Here is a 23,250-nt window from a genome sequence, read left to right as displayed (position 1 = left end):
GGGAAATATTATCATATAATAGGAGTTCAATTAGTATAATATATAAAAATAGCGCTGTCAATCCTAAAAGGAACAGTTATCAGTTAATAATAAAGATATATTTACAATCAATCATTTTTTTCTACATAATTTACAATTGCCAACTCCTAATGGCAGTGTCAACAACGCATAATAGTTCATCATTTAATGTTAATTCCAATTATTTATTGGATCAAAAAATCACATCGATATTAAATTAGATTGTTTGCCAATTATAATTGGTAACTGTACATATTTAACACAATGCTTATAACACCACTATTATATTTCCTAATTACAATTATTAATAAACACTTTATAACAGAATCGAGCGGACGATTAAATAGGATGGACACATACAAAGATCATCGATTTGGGGACAATATTTAGAAGAGACAATTTTCATTTTTTTGAGACAGTTGTGTTTGCGATTTTTGTAAGTTGTTCCAAAATTATCAGACCGACACGTTCTACAAGAACTCTTGAAGACAGATGAATGTACAATAAATAAAATATTATTTGATTTTACCCAAACAGCAACACAAGATTAAACATGACTTTAGAGACTTCGTTGATAATTTTTAAATTTTGACTGGAATATATCGTACACATATCATAAGGAAGTATAATCTAATTTGGAATAAATATAATAATAACTAAAATAGTTAACATGGAAATATAACGGGTACAATACTTGAATGGAACTTTTATATTCTGTCGATACGCATATTACAGAAGTCGTAGATTTTAAATCTACGTAGGTAACATTCATACATTCCATTTAATTTGCTATCTGGGTGTCTATTCTGAGGTATGTGGTTTACTAAAAATGTAAAAATGTAAGACTTAATACAGTTATGAAGAGGTAGACATTTATATGCGAGTTAAATAAAGGCAATCCGTTTTGAAAGTATTATTTAAAGAGCCAATAATAATGCAAGCTAGTTTTTTTTTTCGATCGATCAATTAAAAGAACCAGGCGATTTGAAAATTTGGGAACATGTCAATATATATTTTGCATTTATATCGAAGATTTCAAAAATTTTTCCATGGACACAAATCTTTACTCACACGATAAGTACATGCAAGCTTCTGAAAATATATATTCTTATGTATATATATTCTTTCATGGTAGTAATACTCGCAGCTACTCCTCCTGATTTGATTCAACACTCGATTCTTAATCTAATGTGGCATCGAGTTTTCTTTTTACATACATCAATAAATCGTTTAAATCTATATTTAATATCTTATATCGAAGTCGGTGGAAAAGTGAAAGTAGTAAAATAGCATTTTTCCCAGGTACTTCTTTGATAGAGGATATAAACAGTAGGAGTTGCAAAGGGTGGTACTACCAGCCTACCAGTACGAGCAAAGATTTCTGTTCCTGTTGCCACACTTGAGCCTCGAATCTAGCACGTGTAATTACCGATGGCTTAGATACCACAGGCGTCGAAAAGACAACCTTCACAGCACTGAAAAGTTTCTGACTATTGACTAAACAATAATAATCTATTAGTGAAAAATTACTACGTTCGATCGCTATCTTAACATTCAGTAAATATTTATCTATTTAACAACTGCGATAAGACAATATTGATCTTATATACTTAATATTAATCGCTAGATAATGTAGGACCACATAAACCTTGCTCCAATGATTCTTTTATTTCTTAAAACAGAATCTTTATTATGATACAATATACAATAATAAAATATCGCAATTTGTGGTTATTCTTTTTCCGCCACCTATTTGAAAAATAATAAAAGAGAAATACATGAATAAAACTCTAAAATTAGTGAAGACATTAAGTAGCTAATGATTTTTTCTCAGTAAGCAACAGAAATATATTTATTTCATTAAACTATACACAAAATATTATAATTACATATTTAACATGATTCATACTTTACAACGTAATTGGAATGTGTTAACTAGTATTTACAATGTAGTAGCCCTGCTGTGTGCAAGTGTGACAAAATGCAGATTTTTCATAGGAAGTTCTAAGGATGCCCAGGTGGCCGTGCGACATATATGTATATATGTATATATAAGTATATCACATGAAATTTTACTGTCGTTCAAGTATGCCCATTGAATCCCTTGCAGAAGCACAATTGACTGGAGAGTCGACAATTTCTTTCGTTCGTTACTATTAGGATTATCTTTTTGTTAAAATGAGAGCAAGGCTTCAGTGGTATATGCTTAAAAATAATCGCTTCTAGTATTAGAAAAATAGCTTTACTTATTTAGACAAAAGTTGCCTGCCCTTTGACCAATATTTTGTTAACCACCCTTTGTACTGTTTTCAAGGCATCTTGCTTACTGTTTCCCTGCGCTTGTACCCATCAACAGGGGTAATAATTCTCCATGGATACATCTCTAAAACTTCAACATCAAATATAGAAAATATATGTCATTATGTTTATATATTTAGATACACTTTATAATACATATATTATGTATATATGTAAAGTATGTACGTCTATACTTGATTTGTTTGCCTAGGTATCTTTTGAACCAGACCCCCGAACTTGGTCCAATACCTAAGCAGCATTAGCTCTTAATAGGTACTTGAGGTCCACTCTGACAATAAGGGGCTCTATCTTGATTTTTTAGATATAGCAATAGACTAATTCATGGCAAAAGTGCCAAACGAATCTATCGTTTCATTTTCTTTTAGCATGAAGCATTTCCATGAGAAGAGTTTGAGTTGGTGCTCCACCGCTACAATGCTTCTGATAAAGGTGATCTTCTCCCCTGCTCGCTACCACATGGATTCCAGGTAATACTGCTAGCAGCTTGTTAAATTTATCCTGTTTGTATAAAATCTCATGTATATCGAATCGTTCACTAAGCTATCAGAAATTAGAAAAAAGAAAACCTATGTACATATATATGAGATAAACATACCGGTATAGAAGGATAACATGTCAACGTGTAATCCAAAAGAGCTTGTTGGACTTGTTCGTGTCCATCTTGTACATGTTTCTTGTTAACTAACCCACGGACTTCTGCATATTTAAATAAAATTGATGCATCACAATGATTTTTGTCTAATAATAATATAATCTCATAGCGAGACATGTAAATATAAGACAAATCTAGAGAAAAAAGAAAGCGTACCATGATTGAGCAGCATCAAGAATTTCATGCATATATAGTCTGAAAGATCAAATTTGAGTTCCTGAAGTTTGGACGACAAATCATTGAAAAGGTCTGCCAAAGAAGGAACTCCAAGTAGGCCGAGGCAAAGGAGATCAAACTTTTGGCCATTATGAAGTGTAGTCTCGTCAGGTAGATTATTGTGTAACCTTTGATGAAGATGGTCGAGCACCAACATATCCGACCAGGAGTGCTGTAGCAACTTCATTTGGTCATCAACCTGCCCAAAAGAACGTAAATTGTAAAAATATATATAAAATTTTGTCAGATTGAAATGTAAAAATTGTGCTAAATTTTTTAATAAGACGACTTGTAACATATATATCAAATGAATTTAATCGAGACATTGAAATTTTGAATAAAAATAATTCAAAGAAATAATTAAAACTCGAAAATTTGAATTTTCAAATATAAAATTGAAAAATAGTATAACAAAAGCTAGAATTATTTATAAAAGGAAAATTATATGTTAATTTTTAAGAAATATTATTTAATAAGCGACAAAATCTTTATATTCGTGCTCCATATTGTTCGTAAAATACAAAAGCATGGCTTGAGACTTGAGATATCGATGAAACGATGACAGAACATTTTACAGATTTCCAAAGACAAACACAACAAAAAGTATATAATCGGTTAAGTAAACGGTTTATAATTAACATGGGCCTGCTTTAGGGCAACCGCCATAACCCAGAAACGTATCTTGTTATGACCTAGATATGAGGCGATGCTTGAAATCATTCAGTGATTGTGCAATGCTGTTGGTTACCTCACATCCCCGCTCATACTACCAACAGGCCAGCGAGGAGTTATTTATCGGTAAGAACTAACTTCTCTTGAAAAAGATTCTCGACGACCGTTAAAACCGTGAAATTTTTATATCTCCTATAATAGACGCTTAATATACGCTTGTTTATCGTACAATTACAAACTGATCTAATTTCCACGAAAAGATATACGATATTTCAATAATTTGTAGATAGAAGTTGAAAGTGAATTTACGTATACCGATCAATAGAAGATTCGCTCTAACGCATTGTTCTACATTATGTTGGAGGACAAACAGTTCATATAATTGAAGTTCATACAGCTAATAGAAGTTTACTAATTCTCCTCGTCATATTTCTTACTGAAATAAGCGGACGTAGATGTTTTCATATAAACGAATTCAATCGGTTACTTAACAAGTTAAATCGCACACTAACGAAAATTTCCATAGAAAAAATAAATATAAATGAAGTTCGGATGAACGAAGTTCTACATTTATATACTCTTCCTATAAGCCGATGACGTTTCGATAAATTCAAGTCAACTTACACAGCGTTATATATACACGTTAAATAAGTATATTTAACCCTCCATAGGTAAACTAGGTCATTCATATCCAAGCTTAATTTTTCGCTATTCTAAACTTGCAAAGTATCTAAAAAAAAAATTCTAGGATACCTATCGGAATATTTTTACTACGTTTTATACGTTATACACCATCGTTAAATCGAATACCTGAAACTTTGTTCAGTAAAAAATAAAAAATCAAAGGAAGCAGAGATATGAGAGATGGAAATTTCTCTTGGATCCTAAACGAGCCAATTTGCCTAGTTGAGAGGGATTAAAGTCAACAACATTGGCACCAACCTTGAGATCCTTGAAGAATACCGAATTCCTTGCCCAGTCCACTTGCGAGAACAGATTCTGATCGAGCACTTTGCACATTAATTCGAACAAGTCCACTTCACACTGATTGTACGTTTGATTTTGTAACAGTCCAAAAAGGGATGCCTGCCACTCGCGATCATCGACCGTTTGAACGAAGTCTCTTATCATCGGACTAGTTTTCAACGTGGCGGTAGAGGGTGCGGAACCAGCGGCCCCGTGAGTGGACTGTTCGCCGAAGTTGAAGGCCTTCGGGCTAGGGGTGGTGGAATTGGCAGCCCATAGCTTGCTATCCAGGCCAGGGTTGAGGTTGTGCAGGTGATTACCGCCAGAAATGTTTGGCTGGGAGGACGGTGCGATCAGTTGATGCTGACCAGCTCCGCTGCCAGCTTGTGTCGTGACCAGACCAGCGGCCACGGCTGCGGGGGATGGACTCGAATCTGGAGAAGACGTTAGACTCGAGACCTGAGGTATTTGTATTTCCTGTTTAATATGCAGGAAAGGCGTTACGGCGGAGGGATAGTTCGATGGGTCACCGAGGCTGCCGCGTATCGTTTGCAGTGCCAGCTGCCGTTGTCTCATCATTTGTAGCTTCCGCGCTCGGTCTCTCTTGTACATAGGTCCAAATTTATTCCTACCACCTCTCATTCGGTCCGCCCGCACGGCTACAACAGAATCAAACGTACAAAATATTGAAACAACAGGATCAGTTCTTCGGCTTTGGTCTGATACATCTGAAACACGAATCGAACGGTTACTCGGGCTTTGCTGGATGATCGAACGAAATGATTTTGTTAGTCTTTGCATGTTATGTTACGTGACTTAACAATTTTGCGTCGTTCTTAATGATGTCTGAGAAAATGATCGTTGAGGCGACATTTGACGATCAAAGCTTCGGTTTCAGCGACAAATCTATCCGAAAGACGAGTAGAACTTTAGCTTTTTAGTTGAACCAAACGATCTTGTTCATTTTTCCAGCTTTCAAATAATTCTGTACGATTTTGAACAATTTTCCATGGCTGAGAAACGATAATTGAATTTGAAATTTGTTTTGGTAATTAAGCGTAGTCGTCGCCAATGTCGAGTTTGAAGAAGCACCATCTTCCAGAAGGAGACGAGATTCAATCTTAGCCAAACGGGACAAAGCGTAAACCACTTGCGACTATCCTTGTTCTACGACTAGCGACACGTCTACTTGCTGCTTGTAAACGAGTAGCTACGTGTACGACATGGATCTCCACCTACGAAAGCTGCAGGTGTTATTTGGCACGTTAAACCCGTCATTATTGAGAGCGAACGTTAAGACTTGCCAGCGTCGATTATTTATTGTCTGTCATTAACTTCAAGGGACAACCTGTTGACATTCTTCTTTTACAACACTGCCAATGTAAATACTTCTTCGATATTTATGGGTAAGGATATCGAGATAATAAAAATTCCCCAACACGTAACGAGAAACGAAATATCGAAAGATTTTAGTACAAAGCGGCCTCTTTCGTGCGACCCAGTTGGATGTTTACGCTCGAAACTAAGTATTACTGCATCTCCGAGTTAAGATTCACATTGTAAACAACAGATTCCCAGATGTGTGGTCTCGAGACAGGAAGTGGCCCAGTAGAGGAACTCGATATGGATCCCCCTTGGCAGCGAGGGATTAAAATGTGCCTTGGTGAGTCTGCCGCATTAAAGTACCAGTGTTTCCTTAGCCAGTAAACGTGATACGAATTCGCATCTACTTAACAAAAAAAAAAAAAAAAAAAAGAGAGAAAAGTAAGAAGAAGAAAAAGAAAAAAGGAAAAGAAAGAAAAGAAACGGATCTTCATCGTAAGATCAATTCAAAATTCGATTTCCCCGTTTCTAAATTTAAACTTTCGAAAGGCGGATTAAAAAGGAAAATGTCGGGACAGAAAGCCAAAAGGATAATGGAATAAAATGAAAGAAGTCACAAGACTAATAATAACGTGGAAAGAAAAAAGAACAGTCTCGCGCCATAAAAGGTGGCCGGTTCATCCATGTGCATCGCGACGGAGAAGTTGATGGCGGTGTGGCAACGTATCCCCGAGAAGAGGTCGTGTGCCCGATGACGATCATCCGCGATCCTCAGGGTCACGGTGCTATCGAGGGAGGATTTCGTGCAGCTTTAACGATTTATAGGGCGGACACGCGGCTAAATCGGCGGCGTTGCCTATTTTCGTACGAGGTGTTTGCTATCCGTCGTCGCATGAAAACACCAGCGAACACGAACAAGCGAACGAGCGAGCGAGTAAGCGAGCAAGCGCGGTGCGCGCTCGTTGAAAGTGAAAGGAGGTTGAATCGCTTGCCCGTCCACTTCTGCCTCTGAGCCGGCCTGCCGAGGGAGGAGGGCCACCCCTCTGCCCCCACCTCGCACACATATATTCATACACATACACATAGACAGGAACCGTGTCGAATACCGTCCGACACCCCGCCACCTCCTAACTCTACTTATTCCCTTCCCTCGACCCTACTACTCTCTTACCCCTCTCTGAACACCTCTCGCCTCCCGTCGATCCACATTGCCGCCTCCGCCACCCTGTGTGCGCGCGACCGCTTACGCCTCCTCTCTTTTTCTCTTCTTTCTTTCGTCTCTCGTTCTCACCGATTCCCTTTGCCTCCTCCTTCTCCTCCTCCTCCTTCTCCTTTTTCGCTACTTCTGACTGCTTGCGTTTCTTTCTCTTTTCTCCTCTCGTACGAAATCGCCACCTTTTCTCGCCTTTCCTCCGTCGATTCCCTGCCTTTTTCGAATATACTCCCGTTCCTGTTCTTTCCTGGCGCTCCTCGTCTCCCTGAAAACTCCGCATAACGCGGCCACGCACTGTCGCGGCATCCGAACATCTGCGACTACGATTGCAACCGTGTCACAGTCTATAACTTTGTATATGTAAAATTCGCACGCACACACAGTCACACATACACACACATATATATAATACAATATATACATGAAATATAATATTAAAATATAATAAACATATACATATATATATATTTGAATATTTTCGTTTCGCGCAATTTAGAAACTTTTAGTACGGAGCTATACGACTGGAACGAAGAAGGACATCCGTTAATTGCCTTCCCGTCAGGAGCAATTATTCTCGATAACTATTGGCCGGAAAGATAATTCCAGCATGGAGGACTGAGAGGTAGAATATCACGGCAGAGCAACGATGGATTCGCCGCCGTAAACTTGACACTCGGCTGCGAGCATTCGTTTCCCGAACTTTTCTGCCGTCAGTGCTCCGACGAATACGTACTATGCAAAGCGAGCGTCATCCATCATCCAAGGATTACGCGAACGTACTCGCGCGAGCACGCCTCCTCGTCTTTTCTGCTCCTATCCGCGACACTCTTTTCTCTCTTTCTCCAACATACGTGACTGACTCGCCGAGAATTCAGACAATAGCCGAGAGAGCAAGCCAATAACGAAAGTTGCTAAACTTGACTTTCAGGTTGTTGCTTTCGGCCACTTGTTCTCGATTGCTCGCTTAATGCTACGCAACGCCGCCATCGGCTATCTCGCTGACTTATTTAACACGTGTAAAAAGCTACCTCGCTGCGTGCCTCCTTTTTCGATCCTTCGTTTACGATCCTTCGTACACGCGTTTCCCCCTCTTATTCCATATTCCATCTCGCTTCAGTTTCTTTCCTTCGTCATATTCTTCTGTTTACACCGTTCGTTATTTCGTATTTCTTATATGCAAGAGTCCCATTCTTCTGAAAAGAAAAGATAGATTGGATTACGATCTTTCGTGCATTTCGTTTCCTCGCCCTCTTTCACCCTGTCTTGTATATTCATTGTAACGAAGAACTCGAGGAGACTGGAAGGGTCCAAAGATCGGCGTAGATCACGGTTAAACTTGACTCTCGGTTCAGCAAGGTTTCTTTTCTCTCTCCTTATTGCCATCCTACGTTTACGATCATTCTCCCGTGGTCTTTCTTCTCCCGTGGTTTCACCGTGCGTCGTAGGTGTTACACGCTGTCAGACGTACATCTTTCTACCTTTAATTTGACGCCAGGTGCATCGTGCGCTTGGAAATCGTCCTGCCTTATGTATGTGATGTAAATACTTCTGCTGCAACGAAACTCGCGTTCAACGCGAAGACTATCCGGTCGATAAATCCATCTTAAAAACTTCATTCGTCTTCGGATTGCCTTCAACGATATCGACGTTCGTTTAATCACATCATTCACGTAGAAATCAAAAGCGTAGAGGTTGAATTTCATTGAATTAATTATACATGTCGTAGGATTCTAATTTTGATTAATTCTCATATTAAAGCATATGATTATTTAACGCACAATTATTTAACTGTTATCTTCCTCCATCGCGTCCCATATCTTTTAGTGCTCGCAAAGGAATTTAATTCCCAACTGTTACGGTAAAACGAGAACGTCTTATCTTTCCGATGGAGGTGAATACCTACCAATGAAAGAAATTAAATTTCAGCTTGTAAGTTGTAATTAAGCATCTCGATCTAATTAAAGATAATCAATTGTACGATTAAAGAGATACAACGTCATACGTTTGTTATTTATCTTACTCAAAAACTAACACGTCTTACCACCAACGATGTTATAATCGCAATTATAATTACTACAATTTCTATCTTACGATCGTAACTCGATCTGTGGCATATTAAAACGATAACGTCGAGCAACTAAAAATCTTGTACAGTGGTCTACGTAGTACATTTGTAGGTTAATACAATTGGAGATACGAGTACGAATGGAAAACTTGCAGCCAGTCGGAAACACTTACGACGCGCAAAGACACGAGTACACTCGTGACTGGTTAACAATGTGTTAAAACTCGAGACTCTTTCACCCCGGAAACTCCGTGGAAATGATCTATCGTCTAACTTCCGACCACGTGTCACACACGTTTCCTGTGTTTTTGTTAAACAAGCGAAGCGTGAACAACGTGAACGGAGAGATTCAACAGTTTCTGTCGCCCGGGATGGTGTCCACCGAGTGGGTGGCGGAGTTTCGCGTGGGCAGAGGACATTAGCGTATCGATATATACGGCTCGATTTGATCGGGCTCGATCGTCAAATATACATGCCAGACAGCGACACTGATGATATTTACGAGTCGAATTCCGGGGTACCCAGCGGGTTGGAACCCGCGGAAACGTGGAATCAAACCGGAGGAACAGTGTACCTCGGTGAAGTAGCAACCGGAAGTTTGAACAGGACGCGCGGAATTGCGTCGTTGTGGCGTCGAGTTTCGTGGCTGCTCTTGACTCCATTACGCGAACGAAATTATCGATAAATTACAGCGATCAGCGACGCTGGGATATAGACTTTTACGATGTAAAACGATAATATCATTAAGAATCTTGCTTGTCTATTTTCATCGATAGAAATTCTACGAGAAAAACATAGTAAAGAACAGGATTGATTACCGATAAATCAGACTAGCGGAGTAAGAAGGCTATTGAGAATTTCAGATTTCCCGGAATTTCATCTAACCCCTGTGAAAATTGTACGAAAGGATCATGAATCGCGATACTCGTGACACGAATAAACCGAGACGATTCGATTTATGAGAGAGAATTTCTGACTCTTGGGTTGCGCAGGGATGTGGCAAGACGAGAGTCGCCGTGTTACCAAAGCGGCATATAAATGCGTTAAATACACCTCAGGACGATTTTCCATCGATCGTCAATGGCTGGAGAAACTGTGTCACGATCCTCGTGATTTGACAGAGCACGCGATCGTCGAGCGTATATCTACCGGAAAAGTTTCATTTTGTCGAGTTTAATGTGGATTTAATATAGTCTCGCGAAGGAAACGCATTCTACTTAACAATAGCGCGACGCGGTATTCTCTTTTATCTTTTCCTTTTTTTTCCAGAATCAACATAGATATCGACGTATTTTGCATAAGAAGCGGTTACGTTATGAAAATATGACAGGATTATTTACAATTGAAGGTACGAAACGTGAAGCGTGGAAAACGTGTGAAACGTGCATAATAAATCGCCTTGAAGCGTACGAGCGTTCTAAAACAAGAAGCAAAATAAACTTGTTAAGAAAATGTATACCAGGAAATTTTTATTTTATTAAGTAGTCGATCTCCTGTCGTAAATAAACTAAAATATATGCGCTGTACACGTCAACGAAGATAAATATAATTACCTACATGTTTTTCCGTTTACTAATACACTTTATCAGTAGGTAGCACGTATCTATGATAAAAAGCTTCAAATATGCTTAGCGGGTTGACCTTTTCTCCTGCGCGGAACAATTGCGAGCAATTATAGTAACAACGGTAAGTGCGGACCGCGTTACGATAGCGTTTCAATAAAAACATACATTCGTAATTGAAATCGATATTTCCATCGGCGGTTCTCCGTACTTTTCTCCTGTTTATAATGAATCTGCGACAGAGTGGTCCGCGTGCATGACAGAGATCCACGTGCAATGAGGCCCGTGCAGGCCATTGAAAGAATGCAACCCACGTCCGGTTCGCAAGGTCCGCCACGACGATAAGCGTAGTAGACGCAAGAGCGCCGAACCCGAGAGCGCGTATGTCGAAAAGAAAGGGAAACCCACTTGGTGAATCTGGTCCACGGGTCCAGTGACGTCAGACCCTCCCCATAGAAATTAATGTGCGACCACGTGACCACCGTCGCCCACGGTTGGACCAATCGCGCGAGAGAAGTTCCCCCGTGACGCAGCCGACGCGACGCGCCCGACCGTTGCGTTAGTGAAGTCATCCGCGCATTGCGAAACAACATAAAACAAAAAGAAAAAATTGTAGAAAACGACGAAATCTTCGGTCAGGAAACCCTTTCGGATTTCTAGCCGAACAAAGAATCATAATTAAACTACATATTTATGCAAATTCATATTTTTGCAAAGATATAGAAAGGAATAGAACCTAAGCAGAAGTTCGTGTTACCTATTAAAAAACTATTACAACGCGTGCTAAACTTTTTGTATTTTATATATGCCTTTGTATATTACGCGTATTTTGTGTATTTTTGCACTTTCAAATTTCCCACAAATGCACACAAATCCGCAGTCTAATCATGATCTTCCGACTTCTACGAAAGACAAGCTAGGGAAAGACAGGTGCTAGATACATGCATATGAAGCGTTCTGTTTTACCAAGCGACGATACTAACTCCCTGTCGCAACGAAACTTCGAAGATATTTCGTGCGACGATAATTGCAGTAATACCTGATAATCGACTGGCAGGCTCCAGCATTAGATTTTAATGCTCCACTAACTGCGCGCCTGAACACTTAATCATTATAGGAACAGGTTAATATTGATGGTTCGATAATCGACCGTGTTACCGACGGTCGTAGCCGAAGCTTTTCAGGTATTCAAATATTACTCGTATCGCGGCAACGATGACGTACATAGATCGTACGCTGCGACGCGATTGCGTATCGGTGCTTAATGTATGTATATGTATGGATACAGGATACGAATTTGGACGCGCGCTGGAAGGAATGAGAAAGAAAGAGAAGGAGTCACGAGACGAGAAAGAAATAAAAGCTTCGGCGAAAAGAAGACGGTGAGGCTCCACTCAACGAGGGATTACACAATCCCCGCCTCAACCTAACCTTTCTCCCCCACCACTGTAATGCGCGCGCGCGCGAATGACGAAGGTAGGAGTCGAGCAAGCGAGCAAGGCAGCCCAGGCAGGTAAGCAAACAGGCAAGGCAGACAGGCAGGCAGGCAGGCAACTAGCAGGCAGGCGGCCAGATATACAACTTTCTTGCAACATAATACAATAATTATGAAATTTATGAGTTTCTAAACAGAGGCGCATGCCACGATTTCCGCTGTCCTGTCTGCTTTTCCAGGCTCCGTATATAATACGTATATTTACAAACGCCGAATTCTTAAACGTCCAGAAAGCTGTTTTTCAGCGATTTTGACTGCGCCAACGATCGACCGGTGACCGCTCTCACTTTTACAACGGGACACTGGGACGGGGCATGTCCCGGAATCGACAGGGACCAAATCGAACGTTCAGAGTACCCTGTGTTCGGCCATTAAACACAAACCTGCTCCACGTGGCGGACAGATGCAAAAAATGCGCCGGTTTTTCGCAGTCGTAAATGGCATATTCCTTCGTTATTACTTTTAATGCTATCCCTTTGACGAATTACTGCCACGAAATTCTCCGTGTCTTACAACGTCTGTTTCGCTTCAGAATACTTCAACGCTTTTGTTAATTTCTCGTTCGTAATTCTTTCTTTCTATGTTGCAGACACGCTGCTTGCAGTAGGATATTCTCGCTGGTTCTTTAATTAGTTATATTTTACGCTACCCCATTGTAAGACTGTACTATAGTAATTAGAGTACTTAGAGCGTCTTTACATAATTCGAACGTAATATGATTAAGAAAGCTGATAAGAATGGTATCGTGGATTATCTCTCGAGGGAGCCTACATCCACCAGGAAAATAGAGTTTCGTCGAGGCATCGAAGCAGAAAAGCACGAAGCATCGCTTCAGCTCGCGCGAACAGTCATCGCCTATCTCGATTGCAAAATGCGAAAGAATTATGAGTGTATACCTATACACGATTAACAGCGCGATCCGAGCGAGCGTTTAACGGCAATAAACCGAACCTTTCTTCCGAACAATCGGTTAGTTAAGAAATTTTAATGTTACGTAAATTAAGCGGGAAATTGATAAATAAGTTCGTCGGTAATGAAACTTCGGTTCCAAGGGGCACCGCTAAATCGGCGGCCTTTTTTATATTAAGTAATACCGTTAAGTAATATTTAAGTGGCACACAAATGGCGTATCGTTTTTCGTGACTAATGAACACATACAGATGTAGGCCCGTGTGTGTCATAACCACGGAACGTGGAACTTTCGACGTCGAAAGCGACCCACGAATCTTTCCGACTCTAATTTCACCGTTGTCGCCGGTGAAAATATATTTCGACCGTCTAATAGAAATTTGTCCGGTCACCGAAAGGCTTTCTCCTGATTGTATCGTGCAGACGCGAAACAAGCTCCGAACGTCCTACCTCAAATTTCTAGATTCCATTTGCGCAACACTACCGGTTCGCCTTTGGCCATAGATGAACGTGCGCGCGCACATTGCCGCTCCTCCACGTGACAAATCTGCCTTTGTCCAAAACGAAAACTCACTGACATCGGTGGTATACCGAATTTTTTGTCAAGAATGACGCTAATGAAGAAAACGAAAGGCGAGTAAGAAGTTAGTTCTCTAAGAGAGCCACATTGAGGAAACTTTTTATATCGGCCACGCCAGATGCCTAAAACTACTAGAGCGCCATAATACACGCTATCCATCCCCTTAACGTAGCCATCTAGAGAACGTAATTATGATTAATTGTAATTATGATGGAAAAATTCTGTGTCTCTTCTAAGATAGAAAGGTAGAGTAGTTCCTTTAACGAAATTATTGTACGAGTAAGAAAGATGACAATTTCTAACTTTGCGGTGTGATTGTTACAGATATACCAGGTTCTATATCATTGAGAGGCGATTACAATTATTATTCCGTACGAAGGAGGCAATTAGAAATCTAAAATTGGATGGAAAATAAAGAAATTAATTACGATAGAATATCGTTCGCGGAACGAATAACACGAGCCTTGAGGAATAAACGTCGCTATATTTTTAGAAGTCATTAAGTGCGCGTTTAATGAAAAAAAGGGAGAAATCCAAGTGTATGTGTATTGTCGAGTTAATGTTGCATAAGTTATTTCGATTTTTTTGTGTCATTAATGTTCTTCGAATGTTACCTCAATTATTTGACTGATTATCCAATTACGTAACCTTACGTCTGCATTTCCGGAGTATCGTCAATTTTCAACAACTTTCGCTGTAAATCTTTCTAGCGAATACGGAATTACCATACACGAGCCATATTTGACAATAAAAATGTTTACATTTCAGGAAGAAGTTGCTCGACTAAGATCTTACGAACGAACGTTCTTCTTTTTTCTTTTTGTTGAAATCAGACGAAAGCCTGAGACAGTTTGCCGTCTGGGTAAAATTGGATAACGCTTCGAGTTCGAATGGGACAGTCAAATTATTCGCAGCTGCGAAAATTAAGACTCCAGTGTCAATATTTGATCGCGTCTGTACACATATGGTGGCACGTTCGAAAGTGAAATTAAAAACCCAACGAACGTTTCGACCATTGTCGGTGGCCTGTCTCTGTTCGACAACGGTACGACAACTACAGCCAGCTCAGCCTTGTTTTAAAAGGTAAGACAGATTCATTTATCATTAAAGGGTAAAGCGTGGAGTAACTGACAGTCGTCGTACATCAAAGAGCTTCTTGCCATTCGGCCGACATAAAGCTTTCTTCTTGGCAGGATTCTCTGCTAATTTGCCTAATTACAATGCCAGGTAAACACGAAGAATTTAAGTTAGAAATTTAAATGCATTTGCAAGTTTTATGGGATGAGCGTGACCTCGTTCGTTACCAGAGTCTTACAGTCTCGTGAAATAAATGTGGATGCTCTGCTAGATGAGTTCACGGCTTACAGAAGAGAGAGTATGATTTTCAATCAGCTTTAAAGCAGTTCCGAAGTAACGTTCATTACGTTTGAACGAGGCGTGTTCTCGTATGCACGGACCACTGCAAAACGGCAGGTTTGTTGCAGAACTGTGACAGGTGTTATCGCACGATTACCGCCTATTTAACCGGTGTTTTCATCCGATGTCGACGCGCTCTTCCTTCCGCGGAGGTATTCCCATTTTTTCCACATAAATGTGTCGAAATTTGACAACGAACGACGTATATCGGAACGTAAAACAACAGTTTATACTTTAACGCTTAAACAGAAATGCGTAAACTATGTGGTAAGAAGCACCGAGATGACAGTAATAGCGGTGACAACAACCGCGAAACTTTTCTTGCCGATCGTATACAGCAAGCGTTACGAAACGATCGTCGAATTAACGTCAAGAAGCATTGTCAAGTGCACGTTCGACAATTAATGGTTAGACAATCGGTAAAACGCCAACTTTCGATAGCAATTAAAACAAATATGTATATACGTTTCGATATTTCGAAGATAGCTGAGAGATCGGCTCGTGCCACGAGAAGAAATCGGTTCTACCTAATCGGTATAAAATTTATACGTAGAAGTAGGTTTTTACATTTCTGAATAGCGTGCAAGTAAGAAACTGCTTCCTTTCGTAAACGCTCGCAAGCACACTGGAAACTTTCCGCATTAAGCAATCCGCGTTGCCGCTGTAGGAACGCCGTGGAAAACGGCGTGCAAAGGCGGCAATTGCGACAGAGCCTGTTTCGAGATTCGCTTAATCGTTGGGCCTTGAGGGCCTAGACCCAGTTACTCGAATTGCATTAGACGCTTCGTTCGAATCGTCCTCCCATTTAACTGTTGCCAAAGTGCGAAAAAGATTTTCTAAGACCGGTGGCGCCAGCCACGGCGATTGCGGTTTTACGAATATATAACCTCGACTTTCGCGTAAAATCTGCATAATTCACGGATGGAAAGCGGATCAAAAGCTAATCGCGAAAAAGTAACGCGATACATTTAGAAAACCGGCGGCAACTATGTTGCGAATTCTTTTTGTTGCGTACATGCAAAAACGGTTTGCCTAATCGGCTGTTCGAAATGGACGTGGATCGTGTGATATCGGTGTAATTAAAATTAATGATGGAACACGGTCGCGTGAATGATATCGACGTTGAAACGAAGAAGAAAGTGTTGATCAAAATAGAAGCGTTAGAGCGTCGAAAGAATTTGCGAAGGAAGACAACGGTATCGGTTGAGCGCTTCACGCGCTGTGTAATAAGGTTAAGTTCGTAGGAGCGTAATGCGAAAAGGCTCGAAGGCGAACGTATTCTGCCGAAGTTTGCCGAAAGGAATCGTGCGGTACCGAAGCGCCAATCGCTGCACACGCGTTCGCGCGCAAACCGCTTTTGACGTTCCGCAGGATGTACGTAAAGATATTGAATAAGAGATAACGCAAAAGTTGATAAGAATGCGGTAATATTAACGCACCGGTGATATCGTGAAAGTTACGCTAAACATCCGTAACTCGTAACAAAGCGGTGAAAGTAATTAGATCACAGCAGATTTCAATGGGGACGATAAACAACGCTTGCGGTATTAAATAAATGTACACATTTATACCGTCGATGTTTCGACAGAATTATTAGGCAATTTTTAGCAACGATATGATATGAAAAAATATAAATGGCATCTGTTTTATTAAGATCTTTGTTTTCTAGTAACGTCGACGTTAATATTTTTGACCGAAAACCTGTTATACGCGCAGACGCAATAGCACGCGTGTCTCACGATTACGTTGCATAACTGAACATCGAAATCTACTCGGTCGCATATACGCGTGCGCTTTCGTTCTTTTACCTTCTGCATAAAAATCGCGACGATACCCGCATGCAACGCTTTCACATCCAAAAAATGAGTACCCATATTGTCGGACAAATAAAATTCGTTTACGCAACAGTACGAAATTCTCTGTATCGTTGTTCATCTTGCGCGTCATTCCGCCCTGTTTAATCTCCGAATTTTGCGATACTTGCGAAATGAAAAAAGAGAAAGAAGAAACAGAACGAAGGCACATTCCGTGGATCCATCGCAAGGGATTATCGAGAAACTATACGCGCGCATATGTATTTTTGCAAAGCGTAACGAAATGAAAAAGCGTAATAAATGGTAGATGGCCTTGGTATAATGATGCCACAATTCAACAAAAAAACTCACCCTCAAGCTTCATGCCGACTTCGAGGCACTTCTGAAAACGACAGTAGGGACACCGCTTCCGTTGTGTTTTGTCGATGTGACAGGACCTCTCGGCGACGCACGTGTAGACCTTCTTGTTTTGGACGGTGCGCTTGAAGAAACCCTTGCAGGATTCGCAGGTGAGTAGCCCGTAATGGTATCCGGAGACCTTGTCGCCGCAGACCGGACAGAGCTCTTCAATGATGATGTCCTTGGTGTCGGGGAATTCGGACGGACACGGTATCGAGCCGGTCACGACACCAACCCCGACCTGGCCCAACCCAGGATGACAGATGGTACCAGTTGGTAATGAATAGGTGGTAGTTGGTATCGCGACATTGCCGCTTACCGTAGCGGATCCGCCGCCATTTCCGCCGCCACCGGCCGCGCCACTACCGCTACCGCCGCCGCCAGCAGCTGCATTCCCTGCGGTGGGCCCACTGCCGCCAGCGGCACCCGCACCACCGCCTCCACCCGCTCCTCCGCCGCCTCCAGGACCGGCGGCACCGCCACCACCGTAACTGCTACCACCGCTACTCTCGAGGGATGTCGACGTACCGCAACCACCACCTCCGCCGCCATTCGCCGCGCCATTGTTGCCTCCACTGCCGCTGCCAGTGCCGCTTCCGGCTCCTGTTGGCGAGAACAGACACGTGTACACCTTCTTGTTGCTGCAAGATCCGATCTCTAACGCCGATGATGCGCCGCCGCCGCCGCCGCCGCCGCCACAGCTACCGCTTCCACCGTTGTTACCACCGTTGCTACCGTTTCCGCCACTTCCGCCGCCTCCACCACCGCCTCCACCACCACCACCTCCGCCCCCACCTCCCCCACCTCCAGTCGGCGAGAACAAGCACGTGTATACTTTTTTACTACTGCACGGTGAGTTGTTACGTTTGAAAAAACCTTTACACGACTCGCACGTCAGCAAACCGTACTGATAACCGGACATTTTGTCGCCACACATGGGACATCGTTCTTCGAGAGCGGTGGAATCGAAGAACGCGGCGTCGAAACCCGAGATACCACCCTGCGAGTGCGACTGACTGTGTACCGGCAACTGTTGCTGTTGCTGCGGCTGTTGCGACTGTGACTGATGACACATCGTCGTCGGTGGACTTTGAGCGCAATTCCCATACGGTGACGAACCGTACTGCGGTTGCTGCTGTTGTGGTTGTTGCTGCTGTTGACCAGCCCCGGCCGCACCTTGGGGACTACCCTGTGGGCTTAGATGAAACGGCGACATATTCAGGGATATCAAGCCCGAATGCTGCTCCATCTCCAATAACATATCACCCTTGCGCAAGTGCTGCACGGAGGAACGTGCTTGTGGCGTATCGGCTCATATATGAATTGCCTGTGAATTTTCCTAGTTCTAGCCACCGTGATGAATATCACAATTATTTCTTTTTTTTTTTTCTTTCTTCTCTTCCTTTTTCTTTTATTTCTTTTTCGCGGCTGGTGTGTATGCGACAGAACAACGGCGGTTTATCGGTTTATTGGTTAGGCTGCCCCCTTTAAGTTTCGAAGCGGTAACGGTGTACGTCGTGCAAGGTCGTGGTACTCTCGTATGCTACGGTACCAACGACTGTGTACGATGTTGTCGGTAAAAATGACGATACAACGACAAGCACAACGACGATGACGACAACGATGAAGTGGAAAGCATAAGCCCGAAAGAAAACACACTATATTCCCTTGGCACGTACAATATCGATCACCAGTCACGTTTTTCTACGGCACACGTTCATAAAGAAAACCATCGCGCACCACCGCAGAAAGTAAATCCTGTTTCGATCGTGCGTACTACGTCCGAACCATCGTAAAAAATGTGACGAAACGTGGGTCTGTGTGTGTGTTGCGTGAAAAAGAAAAAATTCTCGGCTGTCACTGTTGCATTCGTGTTACTCGCGAAACAACAAAACCACTGTAACGTCCCTTTTTTTCTATCCTTTTTCTATCCTTTGGCTGCGTGGTCACTGATAAATCCAGCTTTTACAACGAGACACGAAACAACAGCAAGCACACATGAGGTTTAAACTGATCGTGGAAGTCACGAGACGGGGGATGATCGTATCGACTAGGATCACAGTGCGAACAAGACAATCGAATCGTTGTTTTACCGGGCACGCGAATCGCCGGTAGCGTTACCGAGTGATCGCACATGCGCGGTTGCGAGATCAAGTTTTGATCGCGGCGTTTTGACACAAAATAATCGACACGGACGTAATTGGATAAATAAGCCGGCTATCAGGAGAACACGCACACACTGCAATCCAACTGAATACCCGTAACGTGCGAAAAGTCGAAAAAATATACAACGGTGTCTAAAGTCCGGAACAAGTAGACACACACAAACAGAGAGAGCGAGAGTAAGAAAGGGAAAGAACGTTTGGAGTTCCCGTATCGTGCGACTTGACAGCGCGGCTATCTGCGTACGACTAGTTGTCTTCTCGCCTCGTTGCTTTCCCGAAGGGCCCGCCCCCTCCCCTCTGCCGCCCTACCGGCGATACATGGACGTAGGTAGAGTTGGGAGACCGTCTCGCGAGACACGGCACACGTCACGTATATCACAGCAGCAAAGACGACAACGATCACGGGCGGCGAACGCGAAAAACACGGACTGCAGGATGTCTTCCTTTTTGATCCATGCCCGGCTGGCTCTCCCCTCTCTCCAACGGGTATATCTACTGTTATTAATGTCGTTGTTGTTGTTGTTGTTGTTGTTATTGTTGTTGTTGTCGTCGTCGTTGCCGATCAGAACGACACACGAGTCTGTACACGGCGATACTGACTGCACACACCACACGACACGATGACGATCGAAACGAATACAGCACGACAACGCGGCACACGGTGGCACTCGGTGCGGCACGGCGCGGTTTCGCCCGGTATAGAGAGATACGCGCTTCACCGTGACACCGCCAGGAGTAAAATAAAATTGGCAGAACCAGGAGAATGGCGAGAGGCGCGCACACACCACCGTCGTCAGGCTCCCTTGGCTGTTTCGGTGAGTACAGAGGAGAGAAGAGAAGGAGCGCGCGCGTGTCCCTTTACCGACGGCCACGGGTCGAGTGTGAGAGCGCGAGAGCGAGAGAGACGTACGGCGTATAACCAACACAGCGCACGGCATAAGTGAAAGTGATTCAGCAGCGCATGCCACAGCGCGCGACCAGGTGCCCGACGGAGAGTAGTGGAGGTGCCTCCGAGAGCTCGACCGATTGGTGGGGAGAGGGCAACACGCGGTGTCCGGGAGGAGAGGGACCGACTGAGAGAGAAGCAGAAGGATGGGGGAGGTTGGGAGGTATTGCCGTGGTCGAAGGGATTGACGCGGGAGGGGAGAAGGAGGTTGCAGAGCCAATGGCGGGGATGACCTACTTACGGAACCAGGTCTATGTCGGCCGGAGAAGTATTGTCCCTGTACGCTCCCGCGCCGGTCTGCCGCCCGTTGCTGCCGCCGTCGTTTTGTCGACCGTATTTGTCGTCGGTGGTGCCGGCAAATAGCCCGACGCACGTGTACCACGGAGCCCGCACGGGTTTCGATCCCGAATCGATGCGTTCCCACCGAGTTACGACGCGTAACGATCGATATATCGCGGAACGTTCGAAAAACGTCGATCGCGCGAGAAACCGAGACGCGTTTAGGAACCGATCGAACGAATGATCAAACGCGCGCGATTGTTAAAATATTTCGATGAAGATAATACATTGCGACACGACGATAAAATAAAATTTGTCTGGCGACTCGTACGAGATACCGTTTATCCCGCAATGATTTCGCGTACGCGATACGTACTTCCATTCTTGTTTTGTCGTCACACGCGAGAAAGATGGAATGGATGCCTCGAGCCCGCTAACAACTCTTGCTTTCAAAGAGCACAGGGGAGCCAAACACAGAGAGTCGCGGTAAGCGGGCACAGGGCAGGCGCACAGGCCACATACAGGCCGTGGCTGGGTCAACAGTAACGCCGTTGGCACTCCCCGACAGTGCCAGTGCTTCTCTGTGTGTACGTCGCAGTAGATGTACGACGTGAAGCAGTGGGGAGACCCACTGACCTAGTTCGCTGAGAACATGACGCAGCCGCGACTCACTCCCTCTCATTATGTCTTTTTCTCTCTCTTTCTCCGTATCTTCCTCGCCTTCTCGCGCCCTCAGCCAGCCACCTCGCGTATCCTACCCTCCCAGCTTATCTTCCGTCTCTCTCTCAGACCCTGTCCTTACCTCTTTACATGTTCCGTCACCCTAAACGTATGCGCGTCTCTTTTTCTTCTTTCTCACTCTTCCTCCCTTCTTCGCCCTGTTTCTTTCCCTCTTTCACGCTATCTTGTTCTTTCCCGTTCTTTCTCGTTCCTACCCTTGCTCTCTCTCTCTCTCTATCTCTATCTCTCTCTTTTTCTGCTTGTGCCTAACACGTATCGCCTTTGCTCTCTCGGCCGACCAGGCTAACTATACGACGCGTTTCTTTCTCTAACGCTACCTCACACGGCTCCCCCCAAACCTCTCGACAAACGTGCCATTGCTTATACACACGCCGAACGTAATTGTCGCGCTCTTTTTCGTCTAAGTAACCGTGTGCGCCTGCCGTAATAGCGCATACATTTACGTACGACCTGTCCTACCTATATACGACACACGCATGCACGCGTTCGCGCGCACGCCGTGTCATCGATGAATGCACGCAGCAACTATTGCAAACGTGTTGTCGTCATCGTCGTTGTCGTCGTATCCAGTGCATCGGGTTTAGAGGTTAGGTGGTTAGGATTATTTCCAATAAAAAATTCGTCGACGTACATTTTCAAATGCTCGGCTGGGGTAATCGGGCTTTCTTAAGAAACTCTTTTAAATGGACATTGTAATTCGGTAATTTTCTCGTGTAAAGATGTTGCATAGAAATAATCGAGTGAGATTTTCGTTTAAGTAACAGGAACATCGTGGTTTTTCAATTCGAATACATCGAGCGTATCGTTCGTGTTACGTAACAGCTTAAAAATAAATCATATTCCACATTCGTACACTTAATTACATGATATAATAAAAGCAAATAAGAAGCGTGTATACAAATGGCGTTCAGATCAACGAGTTACATACATATTACGCGTAGAAAAATAGCGACATAAGAATAGATGGGAGAAAAATGTAGCGAAAGATAGCGATAGACGCTGGCTCATGGCTGAATGTTAATTACGAAGCTCGAGCAGGAAAGTTTGTTCTGTTAATTTTACTCGTCGGAGAAGTAACGGCGCGATTGCGCGAAATCCAAATTGACATCTGCTGAATATCCCTTTAAAACTCTTTCCATTTTCGCCGGCCCTCGCTCGTTTGCGCAACAACTTGTTAACAATGCCCCTTTTTAAATAGAACTATCGACTCGCTGTATTCGTTTATTCCAAAGTAACGAGAGTAACAAAAGTAAAAAAGAAACGTAATTCTTTATCCAGAACTTTGGCAATAGAAAAATAGCGAAGATATCGAGAAATACCATAGAGTATGTAATTTACGTAAAAATAAGAATCGTGATGCGTAAGAAAATCAATTTTTCATCCACTATCTATAGATAAAATGTGCATTAGAGTAAATTTGCATTTTCTAAAGAAAAATTACGACAACCAAAATATTTTGATTCTATATTGATAGCGTACCTGTTAAACCACTAATATACG

General features: G+C 42.8%; 2 protein-coding genes across 2 annotated transcripts in view; both read right to left on the bottom strand.

The window, feature by feature from the left end:
- Nucleotides 1-23,250, bottom strand: part of LOC143302848 (uncharacterized) — an 80,573-nt gene that overhangs the window by 1,205 nt on the left and 56,118 nt on the right. The gene's annotated exons all lie outside the window — the stretch shown is intronic.
- On the bottom strand, nucleotides 77-19,638 carry ftz-f1 (ftz transcription factor 1). The gene is made up of 5 exons (XM_033327862.2): nucleotides 17,572-19,638; nucleotides 4,820-5,502; nucleotides 3,146-3,404; nucleotides 2,933-3,033; nucleotides 77-2,835 (listed from the first exon to the last, which is right to left on the bottom strand). The coding sequence occupies exons 1-5, from the start codon at nucleotides 18,878-18,880 to the stop codon at nucleotides 2,689-2,691; spliced, it is 2,499 nt and encodes an 832-aa protein (XP_033183753.2). The 5' UTR covers nucleotides 18,881-19,638; the 3' UTR covers nucleotides 77-2,688.

The sequence above is a fragment of the Bombus vancouverensis genome, chromosome 1, assembly GCF_051014615.1.
Source record: "Bombus vancouverensis nearcticus chromosome 1, iyBomVanc1_principal, whole genome shotgun sequence".
Lineage (NCBI taxonomy): Eukaryota > Metazoa > Arthropoda > Insecta > Hymenoptera > Apidae > Bombus > Bombus vancouverensis.
Note: the sequence above shows the minus strand (reverse complement) of the source record. Positions and strands in the feature narration are given on the sequence as shown.